The sequence below is a fragment of the Chelon labrosus genome (genome assembly GCF_963514085.1).
Source record: "Chelon labrosus genome assembly, chromosome: 14".
Classification (NCBI taxonomy): domain Eukaryota; kingdom Metazoa; phylum Chordata; class Actinopteri; order Mugiliformes; family Mugilidae; genus Chelon; species Chelon labrosus.
The window spans coordinates 15,225,598-15,240,482 of record NC_140347.1 but is presented as its reverse complement, the minus strand read 5'-3'; the positions used below and the strand labels follow the sequence as shown (position 1 = coordinate 15,240,482).

The window sequence follows — 14,885 nt, the reverse complement described above, 5'->3', positions numbered from 1 at the left end:
AACAAGTTTGCATGAGATTATCACCTTTAACAGTGATGCCTCTCATTTTGTAGAGATTTGGCATCTAAGCACAGTATCATCTAAGCAGAGGGCTATTCAACCTGTAGAGATGTTTTTGTAGTTAAAATGTTTTCATGTTGCAGAAGCATGGATTGTCAGGTCAGACTACACAGATGAAAGGTATTTTATGACAGAATGAGGAATATAGCCTCTGAACAATTGTTCATTTCAGTCAAAGAATGAGTCGTGCTCAACAACAGACAAGGACTCAGCAGCAGAATTCATCACCCAAGGTCAACACATTGAAAGCTTTCCTCCGGTACTCTTGATCAGCTAGAGAACATTCATGTAAAGAAAAGAAATAACTTTTAAGTAAAACATTTCAAACTAAACACTTTCCAGCAGTTTAATTGCTTTTTTTCTTTTCCGTCTGTCACATACAAATACTCAACAGTACACAACAGGTTTGCTCCTTCATCATATATACTGATTTGAAACAAGGGGAACTAACAATGATTGCATTTGATATTACGGTTTATTAAAATGATATCAAAATATTACCTGGGAGAGTAAATGTTTTAAATCATACAGTCCTCATCAAGTAAAGCAGAGACAGTTCTCGCTTTTAAACAAAATGTACGAATGAAAAACTAGGATTTCAGTACACACTGGAATCACTACCAGGATTTACCGGGGGAACATTACACTCAGTTATCTACAACAAAAAGTAATGCATGGGCCTCAGTGAATAATTTGCTGAATAAGAAATGCATGTCCGCCCTACGTGGGGTCATCATGTGACATGACGAGTTTCAAGGAGGGACAGAGACATGGCAGTTGCCTTTCAAATTATGTCAATAAAGTTGAGGGTTCAACGCTGTACAGCTGGCTAATAAAGTTCAACTCTGATTAATTAGAGGCGTGTGAACACATGTATCTTCACTGAATCGTTTGATTCAGCGTGCAAGCAGACACGTTGGAAATACTGTTGAAGCAAAGAACATGTGAAGAAATGAAAGCAACTATAGGTTTAAAGAATTGATTTTAAATATAGAAGTCTGTCTACAGACTTGGAGAATACTACTGCACATGTGAAAATAAAGAAAGGGACTACTGTACGTGGAGTCTGATTAATATACTAAGATGCCGTCTGTGGTCTGCGTTGCTTGTCTGAAGTCCACACATTTGAAAATGAAAATAAAAACTATGCGTGTGGATTTACCAAACACTCTCTACATGAGGCTCAGAGCTACAGGTGCTTGAGTTACAGTGTTGGTACCCGATTCAGACGAGGAAGACAAATGTACACGACAAGCTCTGGTTCTTCTGCTTCTATTTTGATATAATTCCTCTCAACATTTTTAAGGGTTTGCAATTTCAAATTGATTTAGTACTATTGACAGAGTGACATGTTCAAACCACCAGCAAAGCTGTCTGACAGCTCACCAGTTTACATTTCTGTGCGATCAAGTTGGCCACGGTTAAAACTCTCAACGACACTGCTCGTCATTAACGATTCTTATCTTACAAAAACAACCAGACTATGCTGAGGAACTGGCCACCTGCACAGCAGCATGGTGAACATGAAGGGACTAGTCTGATTTCTTCCCTCTTCGATGTTAAGAGATGACCGTTGCTTCGCTCCATCCAGCTTGGCGCTGCTCCTCTGTGGCGATGCGTCTCATATTCACCATCTCATCCTCAGAAAACTCTCCGGTCTTTGTTCACCTGGAAAGCTGAGTTGTTGTTTCCTGAGTTCTGCTGACGTGTCCGTTCCCGACCAACATTACTGGCGCCCACAGTGGCATCACAGTGTAGAGTTCAGGAAGTCAAGAAGCTCTGCTCGATTTTTATCTCGCTGCCGCAAAACAAAACAAGGTGCATATGAGCTAAAGGTATACTCACAAACTATAGATAACACACTGGTTTAACATAGAAAAAAATGTGACATTACCTGTTTGTCTTTCTTTGACTTCTTTACTTTCATCTTTATTTTCTTCCCTGAAATCATGCTGTACTTGCCCTTTTTCCTGTCCTTCAAGTACTGAAGAAAAACAAATTGAAGTTTAAATGACAAGAAGTGTAACGTCTAAAGAACTGTACGGATAAACATGAATGAATTCAAAAACCTTCTAAAAACATCGGTGTCTATTACTAAATGCCAATAAATGGCAGCTATGTTAGACTATAATGTTGAAAATTCACAAATACGCAATCTATGAAAAGAACTGCCTGGAAAAGCATGAACACATTTTGCAGGATATAATATATAGATCATATTAAAAAAGATCGATAACAACAAAAAAAAATTTTTTAAAAAACAAACAAACTACAAAACAGGACACGATAAATAAAAAAAATTCCCAGTTTCAAAACTAAAACCAAGACTCTACCTTGGAGATTTGTACAGGTCCCGAGTTATCTTCTCCTCCTTTAGCTTTCTTGTCTTTTTTGTGTTTATGTCGCTTCTCCTTCTTCCCTTTCTGGTTCAGAACAGAAAATAAGTAAATTCAGGTTTCTGTGAGAGTTAAAAAAAAAATAAAAATATTGTGATGGAACATGCTCAACATGTAGAAAATTACTTTTTTGTGTTTCTCTTTTTTCCTTTTCTTAGACTGTTTCCTCGATTTACTGCGAGAGTCTGAAAGCAACAAACATTCAACAGTGAGTGAGGTGTAATATTGGTACGGGAAAAAAACAAAACAAAACAAAACACTTAGTAGGGAATAATTCCTATTGAAAAAGCAGGAGAAATATATCATATACCACTACTGCTGGAGCTACTCCGGCTGCTGCTGGATGAGGGTGATGAACCTGAAGATGAAGATGAAGAGGACGATGAGGATGAAGACGACGAAGATGAACTTGAAGAGGACGACGAGGACGATCTGCTACGGCTGCGTTTCCGCTTCCTTTTTTCCCGTCCTAAAACAACAGATAGAGTCGAAAGATTATTTTACAGCATTTTCTCATGCACAGCAACATGTCCACAGCCTGCACACACTCACACTGTAAATGTATGTAAGACAGATTCAGGGTGCTACAAAGACATGATATAAAAGCAGCCATTCATCATTCTACGTGACTGATATGACTGCATGATACAAATTTAACACTGAAGTTTAAATCATACTCCAGATTCTCAGTCATCCAGGTTACAGTCTTGTCAGGAAGAGGTGTCAAGTCTACAGCGTATTATCTTACAGATCCAAGTCCTTTTCAAACTTTACGTTTAAGTCAAACAATTTATAACACACTGTAATTTTATATACAGTATACTATTTTACATATAGTTCTAGCACCGTTAAGCAGAAAAGTAATTAGCACCAGCAAAATGCCCTCAATCACTATAACAAAAATATACACACGTGTACTTGTGATTGGAAAAAATAACAACTCAACTATTTAAGTTAAACATACACTCACTTGCCAGTTCATTAGGTACATTCTAATATAGCCGTCCTGCACTAATTCAGCTGTGTTATCATTTTGGAGACTGTGACACTATTACATTGTAATCACGTGTGTCTATTACTTTGACAACCATATTTTAGTCCGTGGATTTGGCTAAATAAATAACACTAATGTTTTTGTGATTAATTCAGTCCAGTTTAGCAGCACTAACTACATCCTCCATCTTTCTTACGCCTTTACAACATAAACAGATCAATATAACCACGTTCTATTGAGTGTTTCTGGCTAAGAAAATAATGAAGCAGTTTGGTGAGATTTTCTGATAACCACTTTTTGAGACCTGATATCTAATCCACCGTGGGGTCTACAAAGTGCTGCAAACTTCACATGCATCTGAACCTTAAACTACAGGTAGTTGTTGTGACAAGAAAAGGTTAGAGTGGATGTCTTGCCTCTGGTCCTTGATCTCTTCCGGTCTTCTGTTCTTGATGTGGAGCTGGACACCCTGCACTCCTCGTTCGTTGACTAGAAACACAGAGAAATGTTTACAGCTTGTGCGTGTATCTGCGTCCTGAATGCAGAAAATGGGCTTTTTTTAATCGTAAATCTGAGCTTGAGCTCCAGGGAAACGCGTTAGCTACTGAAGCGACAAAGAATACATTTCAATTCAACCACCAAAAAAAACAACAACGTATCCTAAGAAATACAATCGCGGATTTGTTGAGAAACACGTCGTTTATAAACAGCGTAAACGTAAACAGCGTTAATTACCATTTCCGTAGCGCTTAAAGTTATAGTAATGTGGCTACTAAGCTAAAGCTAAAACACCCTAAAAGCTAGCAAATAAACTACTAGTGTCCGTGAAAATATAGCTTGTGTACTCACCATAGCTACAGGATAATACGGCTAATGCACAAAATATATACTGACACCAAAGAAGCAAGAATAGATGGCTAAATCGTAGATTTATTCCCTGTGATGTCTGGTAAATTAGCACCAGTTAGCAATCTTGGGAGACATTTTGTATCCCATGATGCACCGCGGCTGGCTGATTCAAAACAAAGGCGCGAGAGCGGAAGACGGCTAGCTAGCACAGTGCCCCACACGGCGAAGGGGTAAAAATATCGTCTGCACTGTCTGTGGACTGTGTGATAACGTTTTAAATAAGTATATGAATGTTGTGAGGTACACATGTAACACCCGAGGAGAATTTAACGAAGATATACCTAGCTAAAGCTAAAGCAGTTATACACACAGAAGACACACAAAACAAAACAAAAAAAAAGATTCTAATAATTTAAATGCTTGACAAATAATGACAACCACAGACATTAAATGTTATTTTTTCCCCCCCTGGCACTTAAACCTTACATAAATCACTTAAATAAATTGCTGACATCTGTTCTGCAGTTTGTACTTATTTTTTAACATTTATACCTATACTGATAAACAATAAACATACACTCATTCGTGCCAGTTCATTAGGAGTGAAAACATTTTATACAATAACAGTCTCGCACTAAGTCTTTGCTTCATGAATGTTTGAGGCTGTGGTTTGTATTATTATTGAATCCTATTGTAATGTGTTGTTTTGTAACATTACACGTTTCTATTATTTTGACCGCTCCGTATTAGTCAGTCGGCTAGAGCTTATTTAGTCGACTAAATAATAAAAACACTTAAATGTTTAATTCAATCCAGTTTAGCAGCATCACAAACTACATCTCCCATAATGATTTCGAATTACCACCTTTCTGACACAGTTTCAACGTAAACTGAACATTATAAAAGTCATGAAGGAGGATGTAGTGCAGGACTGTTAGAATGCATTTGTTCATCATTAGTGTTTCTAATGAGATAGCAAGTGAATTAAGCTGTAATAATTAGCTCTGTACGAAGTGTTTTGGATGTATTTGGCTAAAAAACAGTGAAATTCATTAGTCGCTTCTACCAAAACTGTGCCCAGTTTTATTCAAAAAGTCATACGGTTAGAACACTTTCTGCAAATATATAACCCTAGGGAATGTTGCTTCAACACTTAAAAAAAAAATAAAATAAAAAACATGACATAACCACCAGTATTGTACAAAAACATATTTATTTTGACAGTATTAGTATATTATACAAATAAGAGCCTATGCCCACTGTATAAAAATACAAAATCTTGATGCATTTCAGTGTTCGGGTGTGATAAATCATTTAACAAACCAGAATATCATTTGATTATATCTTTGTGTAGTCAGTTTCACCTAGCTCTCAGTGTTAAGTTTTAATGTTAAGCTAACAATAATTCACCAACAGTCAAAACAATGTGCAGGAAATTCCAACATAATACTTATAATGGTATGCTGAAAAGGGTAAACCAGTACTGTGTCACTGTGCTCCTGTTAAATTCTTTGAAAGATATCCGAAAAGTGTTCAGTACCAGTTGCTATATTTCATTTTAGCTTTGATAAAACTGACCATGTCGATGTGTCTAAGAACTAAAACTGTATGTACACATAAGAATACATTTGCTCTAAATAGAAAACAGAGTAAAACACAAACCCCAGCTTTGCCCACTGACAGCCAATCTAATGCTAAATTGTACAGCTGCCCTCAGAAAGGTGTAGAAAATGCTTGGAAGTAGTAGAAGATAAGACACACAAAGGTTCATTAGTTAACAGGAACGTTATGCGACTATCCCTGCCCACGTCAGAGCCGCCGGCTTCACGCCGTGTCGCTCTGACTCCTCGCACAAGGACTGGGCTCCAGTGAGGTAATGCGACCTGAGCTTCAGCAGAAATATATATGCCAGGTGTATGGAAATGTAAAAGGACATATGAGGAGAAATAAACACGATACTAATATCTTAAAACATGCTTTTATGCTTTGTTTTTTGTTTTTTTTTAATAATATAAAACGACGTAAAGAAAAGCTTATACAAGTGGATCAGCAGTGAAGCTGTGGAGTGGCTCACTGTGTTTATTTTCAAAAGTGGTTCATTAATGCTGCATTAATGAAAACTTTCAGTGTAAAAAAAAAAATCCCTGAAATCTTTTTGTGTGTGTGTGTTTAAATGTAACCAAATCATTGCCAGATTGTTAAAGTTTGTTGGTGCCCTTCTTAATTACAAATCATTAAAAAATATTCTAAGCGTGATCAGTTTGTGGACTAACCACTGGTTTGTGTGAATCCTACTTATATAATTTGTAATAATGTAACAGACAAATCGATGGCTGCAGGCACAGTGAGGCTAACTGATGATCCTTTTCTTCTTCATCTCTAGCCGAGGCGACTGCGGGCGGATATTTAAACGTCTGCTTTGTTCTTTGAGTGATCCGCGTGAGCCAGGCTCTCCTCGTTCTCTTCCTCCTCCTCAGGAACCTGGAAAAAAACATGCAATGTTATATTTCCGTGGCATAATGAAGTAGTCCTAAATAAACACACAGTTCAAATACCCACATGGTATTTGTGTGGATAAAAACCTACTACCACATCTACCTGCTGTAATCCCAAAACCACAGATTTAATAACTTAATCAAGCGACTGCATCTGTCACTCGTGGTGGAGAGATGAGGAACGGGATTTCTTACCTCCCAGTAAATAGAGTCATCGAAGCAGTTCTGGTCTGGAGGCTGTCCCCAGATTGGCAACTTCATTATGAAACCTTGGCAAGGAAAATGAATCGTTTGATCAGTGCGAAATTACGAGGCCTTTGCTGACTATCAAGGAACTCGGGAATTTAACCGGTGTGTGTTGCATTGATGGTTTCAATTTTTGATCTCCACCCACCTGTGAGGGCACCTCCAACCAAAGCAAACCCGAGGGATGAAGCCAAGGCAGCAGCTTGCATGGCAGCACTACCACTGAAGAGGAGGAGAGACAGGATTGTCAGAGCTGGCATTTAAATGAAGCGCAATTACTTTGAATGTGCATTATTTATAGGATATGTGTATATATACTGTGTGTGTATATATATATATATATATATATATATATGTATATATATTATATCAAGATTTGTGGTGAGTGAGATGGTCATTACTCTTTCTTCCCCAAAGCCACAGCCACAACACCAGCCAAGCCTCCCAGGATGCCAGGCATGCCGTGCAGATTGTGGACACCGCAGGTATCCTGGACGCCCAGCTTGGACGCCAGGACAGGCTGCAGAGGAGGAGGAAAAGGGGTCAGCTGACTCGCTTTTTAAAAGGTAAAATACGCATTTTGTTTAGTTTTTTGTAAATCAAAGCATTAGCCTTCATATCATCTTAATATGCAGGATTCTGTTGCTTTGTCTATAAAATATCAGCTTCTCAGAGTCTGTGTTGACATTTTCAGATGTTTTGACTGAGCAACGGTCGAGAAACATTCAGTTAACAATCTTAGACGGGTAAGAAAACCAGATAATACTCACAGTTGAGCCCTCCATTAATATATTAACCCTTTCCACCACTAGCTGGCCATATTTTAAAACATAACCTGCCTGTTGTTTATGGTACATTTATTGAAGAGCTCCTCTAGTACTAACTGACCTGAAAAGTGTCGTGATTCATTGTCATAAGACTGTTGATTACTCTCTAATTAACAGATACGATTTGGCGGAAGGACTTTTTCCCTCATTTGCGATTAGGACACAGAGACTTTTCATGTTTGTATCCATTGATCCTAGAGTTTGACCTCAACACATGTGGAGCTGTGACTTAATTTCACTTTTGCCTTGTTCCACTCACACTTAGGAACTTGAAGCCGACCGTGGAGATGATGCCAGCGACAAATCCAATCAGCATAGCTCCAAACGGCCCGATGTCCATGTCAGCACACGTTCCCACAGCAACGCCGCCGGCCAAGGTGGCGTTCTGAATGTGCACCTGCAGAAATTTAAGACATCACGTTTGACTGAATCTGTGTTTGTTTGTTTCTTAGTGAATGCAACTTGGTTATATCAGAGGAAAGCCGCCCGGACCATGTCCAGTTTCCCTTTGTGCTCCACGAGGCTGGAGACGGCGTAGGCAGAGAGCACACAGGCGGCCAGGGAGAGGTAGGTGTTGATGACTGCAGTGAGCTGGGTGTAGCCTGGGTCAGCGATGGCCGAGTTGAAGCTGGGCCAGAACATCCACAGGAAGACGGTTCCTGTAAAAGAAGAGGGCGACAAAGAAACAAAACCTCATTCCAAGTCTCACTGTAAGTTAGTTAGTGTTCATTTTTAAAGTTTGAACTGATGCTCAGTCAGGGTCAGTGTCACTTCATCTGGCTGCACTGCTGTTTCTGTCCACTAGGTGGCACGAGTCATACAAGTGCAGAGGGCCAGTGTTGATCCAGAGAGGGGATCCTTACTGCTGTAGACTCCTGCATACTATACTGAATTAGTTTGAAGTGTAGCTGTTTCTTACCGATCATTGCGAACAGATCGGAGTGATAAACAGATCCGTCGTTCTCGTGCCCGTTTCTTAAACCTGGCCTGTAAAGTACCCGAGCCACTGCCAAGCCGAAGTAGGCTCCATAAGCGTGGATGATCATTGATGCTCCAACGTCATTAGCCTGTTTAGGAAAAAAAAATTGGCACAGACCCACATTAAATACGATTCTGCTTACACTGCTGGTTGGATATTTATATATATATAGTCTGTGTTTTGGACTCACTTCAAGAACGTTGGCCACCAGATGCTCATTGACAGAGAAGATGCTGATCTCCAGTACGGTCATGATGAGGAGCTGGACGGGGCTGGTTTTACCCAGAACGGCACCGAAGGAGATCAGGACTGTAGCTGTGCTGAAGTCTGCGTTGATTATTCTGCAGGAGAAGGAAAAAAAGGAAGAGAACAAGCGGCCGTCATCGCTTACAGAAACTAAAGTGATCTCTCAGGGTAAGTGTTTGCTTTATTGAGCAGCTGTTTAAGTTATGATGTTTATTTTCTTGTTGAGGACACAAAACCGTCAGCAAGACCCCCACGTTCAGTCTGACCCCCTGCCAGAGTCAAAGAACTATCTTCAGTGACAAGCCAAGTCCTGAAACAGATGGTACGACCCCTACAGAGCTCTGATCTCAGCATCATGGAGTCAGTGTCGGATTACACGAAGAGACAGAAGACGCAGAAATAAGCCAGCGAGTCCTCTTGGAACAACATACATATCAAATAGCGTAAAAAATACATGTACAGAGGACAACTGGGGCTGTTTTGAAACCATCGCTGTCAGAATATTTACTGAAAACCAGCATTTGCATAAAAGACAGTCGTACTTGAAGATGTTGACTTTAATCTTGCCGTCATCCAAGTGCCAGATGCCCTGCATGAGGAGGCCCCACTGCAGGCCGAAGGCGGCCAGGAGCAAGTTGATGCCCACGCTGCTGAACCCGTACTTCTTGAGGAAGGTCATGAGGAACCCGAAGCCGATGAAGATCATGACGTGGACGTCCTGAAACACTGGTGACACGAGAAGGGAGGTCAGTAAGGGAGGTCACGCTTTGTGGTCCCACTTTAGCCTCAAATGCCGACATGAAACAGAATCGGATTAAACACTTTTATGAAACGCTGCCTTCAATTAGAGCTTGGTTATTTTCTGTTTATCGTGGTCTTAAATGATTTATTGAGCGGCCAGTGGACTTCACAGGAGTCACTTCCTCCCACGGGGGCTGTATTGTCAGGTGTGACCTGTTGGATGGAAAAGCAATTCAATCACACAATGAATGAATGGCATTGTGGAAAAGTCACCCTTCCTATTCCTGTTGGGTTTGTGGCCTTGTGCTTGTTTTTCTATTAAGTGCATATGATCCTAATAACTTTAAATTTATGAAGCCTCAGCGGGACGAGGCGTTTGGCTCTTTCTTATCTCTAAGTGTCAGCTGTGTGACTGAAGAAGACAGCAGGGCTCAGAATTAGCTTGGATCATAACTCGTGTTTCACTTTATTCTCAGTAGCTCTTAAGTGGAGATACTTTATAAACCTGAGTTAATGACAGGTACTTTTTTTGGTGGGGGGGGAGTTGGCCGCTCCCTCAAGAGTCATCATCAGACAGGAAGTGGACTCCCATTTTCAAGAGCCTTTAAGCTTGAAATGATGAGGTTCTCATATGGAAAAGGCATCAAGGTGGATATATGTGTAGGCTGGAAAACAATAGGCTTCATTTCCTCAGTTTATAACGAGGCGTATGTGACCACCTTTGTCTAGACAGGACACGTTTACTTTTATAATTGAAATGGCAACGCTGCAGTCTCAAAGGAATACTTTTACAGGTTGAGGAATATCTTCGGTCGCTTTCCTTGTGAGTTGGACACGTAGCAGTTAGCTTAGCTTAGCAGAATGACCGGAAGCAAGGGGAAAGCGTTAAAACATCCTCCTTCTAGCACTTCTAAAGCTTTCTAGTTAACATGTTTATCTGGTTTATTTCTTTAAATTAGTTTGTGTTCACCGTGTTCACAAGAAAAATGGCCGCCATAATCCAAACAGCTTCATCCTTTGTGTTTTATTACATTGCGCTAGCTTGCTGAAATGTTAGCCTCTGTGGTTTCTAGATCACTACTGTCGCCGAGCAGCGTCATTCTCGCAACTTACAGCTTGAACAACCATTTTTATTTCGTTTTATTTACAAACGTACACGACTTTCTGTGTCGTAATCACAAGCTCATAAATTCTACTCGTTGGCAGGAGTAATGGTCGTCGCTTTAAGGTTGCCAGGCAACCAGAGGAGGCTCCAGGACAGTTACTGCACCTGGACAAGAAATGGGCCGGCAACATTTCCCTTGTACCGCTTTAGAAATGCAGTTTTTTTTTTCTTTTGTCTTTAAATAGAGTCAGACTAGCTAGCTACTTTCATTGTTTCTAGTCTGTATGCTAAGCTAAGCTAACACTCCTAGCTATGGCTTCTCATCTGACTCTCAACAAGCAAGCAGATTACTGTTCCTTTAAATCATCCCTTTATTGGACACTATATTGTATTACAGGTGACACTATTATCACGAGTATTGGTACTTGTAGTTTCTAAGTGAAAACCCAGAGTCTGCTCCCATATTGTGTTTACTTTAAGGCATATTTCCAACCAGTTTAAGATGCAGCAGCTTCCGACTGATGATAACGATCATTCACACCTATTTTAACATGACCCTTTGGTCCGCTTTAAGCTACACCCTGTATGTGCTTCAAAACATCCTCATCCTCATCCTGTCAACTACAGGTATGGATCTGCATTTTGAATTCCAAGCACTGATATGTGCAGCAGCGAGTTGAAGAGGAGCTATCAGATCGGCCTTTGATCCATCTGAAGAAAACCTATTCGCCCCTTAGCTTCCTTTCTCTCTGACCGCTCTCCATTTATCAGCCAGGTGACTCAAACTTCATTGTAGTAAGGGGCTTCTAGTAAACTACGGACTGAGGATGGGGAGGAGATAGAGCTGGAAAGCAGCCACAGAGGCTGGCACCACGCCCAGATGTTAGGTAACGCGTAATCTTCAGACGAACTGGTTGGAGCGGAGACAAGAGAGAAACCCCCCTCAAGGAGTTAGTGTAGTGCAGATGTTAGAGGAGCGATGTGAACAAAAAAAAATATTTTAAATTTTCCAAACGCTGGAACAGCAAATTTTTCTTTTTGATGTTTTCATTTTGCATATCAGCTCCTCGTTAAGATGAAATTATTCACAGAGTAATTAGAAAAACCTTTTGCAGTGTCACTCAACTAGAATTTGCTCGTGTCACTATCATCTTTTAAAACAATTGTAGATTTTGCTCCATGATGATAAAGCTTCACTCGCTCCAGTCCACATTACGCTGCTTATTTATCTCGCTTTGATCCTATAATTGCAGATGTCTGGTATGCGCTAGATAGTGGATCTCTCGACGTGCAACTGCAAACTGCAAACTGCACCATCATTCAAGTTAAACAGTTTTAGTTCGTTCAGCTTAATTAAAACTGCTTTGCACTCAGACCGTTGGCCAAGTTTGCAAAAACACTGCTCAACTTTTTTATATTATATTAATAATTCACCAATTTTGGAATTTTGCATACTTATATAATATGGACTTTTTGCAGAGGGAGAAGTGGTAATTGTGATTTTAACAAGTTTTAACAAAGTAAGTTGGCCAAAACCAAAAAAAAAAAAAAAAAAAGCTTAATTTTTGTTTCTTTAAATTAGCTTTTGCATAATACAAAGTATAATAATGACAGGAAAAAATTGCAAAACATCCCATCTGAAGTGGAAGATATGCTCGGCCTTAATGCGGAGCTAATCTCTGTGGGTCACAACCAGCCCCACCCAATCCTGAGCAGACAACCATACAGTAAGACAGCAGTTCAATGCCCGCAGCTATCTGGATGCAGATAAGTGGTCAAGATGCAAAGAAACCACTTAACTGTAAAAACCTCTCACAAGAAAGCAATCAACTGGCGCAAAACTGCATTTTCCCGCTAATATAAATCACCCATGACCCCCTCTGCATGAGACATGACACTTTTCTCTGCAGGATCCTCTCGACTCCCCAGCTGCATGTGTTTGAATGGTCTTTGTGACAGACACAACCCCGTGACTCCTCTTATTGCATTCAGCAGACCTGCTCTGGAAACAACCTCCAAATTCTTCTATTTCTGTTCACCAGTAATTAGATATCGGTTAATTATACCCTTAAAATAGGATTCACATTATTCCACTGCAAGAAAGCAGCCTTTTGAGCTTCAAAGTTTCAGAGCAAAGCTTGGAAATTTGGAAGATTTGTGAAAAGTTTCCCTTTTAGAATGGGTTTTTACCAATTAAAAAGATGCAACAGAGGTAATGTGTCGTAACCATTAGATAAAACCTTGATCATTCATATTTTATAACCCAATCATGAGCAGTTTTGTAACCAAACTCTGACCAAACTCCCTCAGCATGCAGCCCCAGACAGGTAGACTTACTGGGGTAGAGGTCCATGGGATTTTCCTCATGGTGAGTCTCGTTGGAGTGGTGGCTGTCGTGCCCATGACCTTTCCCGTCATCGTAGACCACAAGCACTCCAAACAGGATGATGGTGATAATCTCCAAAACCAAGGCCACGATGGGGAACTTCAGCCTCATGTTGGTGGAGTAGGAAGGCATCTCTGTTTATCTCTCACCAGCTCTGTCTGTCTGTCCCTCCCTATCTGTCTGTCTGGTTGTGCTGTGTGAAGGGAGGGAAGCAAGTGGCGTCTGGTTTTAAACTGATGCAGCTTTCATGGCGACCAATGACGGGGCAGAAGAGTGGGGCCTCCGTGGTGAACACCCCCCTCATGCACTTTGCTCAGGAGGGATGGGTTTCCTCTGCGGACGGCGGAGGGGACAAAGCAAAACAGAAATGTAATGACACCGGGCCACTGAGAGGACACGGGAGGAAGGCTTAATGACTGCTCCTTCCCACTCATTATTCACTGTCAACGTTATGTTTATTGACCAACTTCAGGGTCCGTAGTAGTAGCAGAAGATATGTAAGAGCTTCCACACATTTACAGTCTTTATAAGTTTCTGTCTTCCTGCTCTGCTGATCATTGTTCCTCTTTTTATAGTGAAGACGGTTCCCATGATATTCAACCATTTAGCAATTTCTTAACTGATGCACCTGCAGTTTTAGATAAATAAATTGCACTAAGTAATACATAAGAAGCAAAAATCCTACATTCAGAGCATACATTGATGAAAGGGCAGAAGTAAAGTTACGGTAAAACGATCTTTTCAAAACACTGATTTAAAGTAATTTAGTCACACGTGAGCCGATAAGTGTTTTTTATGTTTTGTATGTAACTCAAAGACACTTATATTGACCGGCAATAACATGGAAATCAAGCAGTTCAAATCCTCTCATCAAATATTAAAGAAAACCTTTCAAAAGTTTCAACTCCTGCAACTCATTGTCATAACGAATAAAATATATGATGCCCTAGCTGCTGTTCATTTTGTCTAAACTAGATTAGACGTTATTCTCCCTTGTGACCCTCAGAAGTGGAGGCGAGTGTATAAAAAGATAATGAATGACATTACATGCATGAGGATGTGAATATTTCTGAGTAGGGGGGAAATTGGAATTCTTCGAAAATGCTGTACATTAAAAAACATCCTCATAACTACTTATACGTACGTAACAGTGTTGCACGAAGGTTTGTACTGGTCATGCACGAGGGTTCAAGAGAAGGTTGCATACTGACAACTTAAAGGGGGAATTACCTTTTTTTACAACCTTATTTCTGGCATAAAATACGATCGTTTACTCACCCATGTAACTTTGGTGTCATTTGGAGTCTTTCGGAAGATATTTAGATCTGCATATATCCATATAGTGGGAGTGACTGGGGCACCGAAACACAGCCTCTAAATCTCGTTTCACCAATATTTTGTTATGATAGTGCTATTCCCTGTTGAGTCCGGAGTTACCTGTTGTCTGTTCGTGGATGTCCAGCTGTTTGTTATTCTTTGGCCGGCTGTTCCTCTCTCTGCCTCCACATCCTCCTTTCAACGAGCTCCTCATCCGTATACTCGGGTCAAAGCGGTAAGGACG

General features: G+C 40.3%; 2 protein-coding genes across 2 annotated transcripts; both read right to left on the bottom strand.

The window, feature by feature from the left end:
* Nucleotides 1-109: 109 nt before the first annotated feature.
* Nucleotides 110-4,624, bottom strand: LOC311498914 (uncharacterized protein). Its single transcript, XM_084559698.1, has 7 exons — nt 4,300-4,624; nt 3,867-3,939; nt 2,767-2,925; nt 2,583-2,641; nt 2,394-2,483; nt 1,955-2,044; nt 110-1,858 (listed from the first exon to the last, which is right to left on the bottom strand). The coding sequence occupies exons 1-7, from the start codon at nt 4,300-4,302 to the stop codon at nt 1,808-1,810; spliced, it is 525 nt and encodes a 174-aa protein (XP_084415824.1). The 5' UTR covers nt 4,303-4,624; the 3' UTR covers nt 110-1,807.
* Nucleotides 4,625-5,495: 871 nt separating this feature from the next.
* Nucleotides 5,496-13,543, bottom strand: rhag (Rh associated glycoprotein). Its single transcript, XM_084559934.1, has 10 exons — nt 13,276-13,543; nt 9,635-9,818; nt 9,037-9,187; nt 8,787-8,934; nt 8,360-8,526; nt 8,127-8,264; nt 7,442-7,560; nt 7,189-7,262; nt 6,990-7,063; nt 5,496-6,780 (listed from the first exon to the last, which is right to left on the bottom strand). Exons 1-10 carry the CDS (start codon nt 13,454-13,456, stop codon nt 6,706-6,708), a joined length of 1,311 nt encoding a protein of 436 aa, XP_084416060.1. The 5' UTR covers nt 13,457-13,543; the 3' UTR covers nt 5,496-6,705.
* Nucleotides 13,544-14,885: the final 1,342 nt, after the last annotated feature.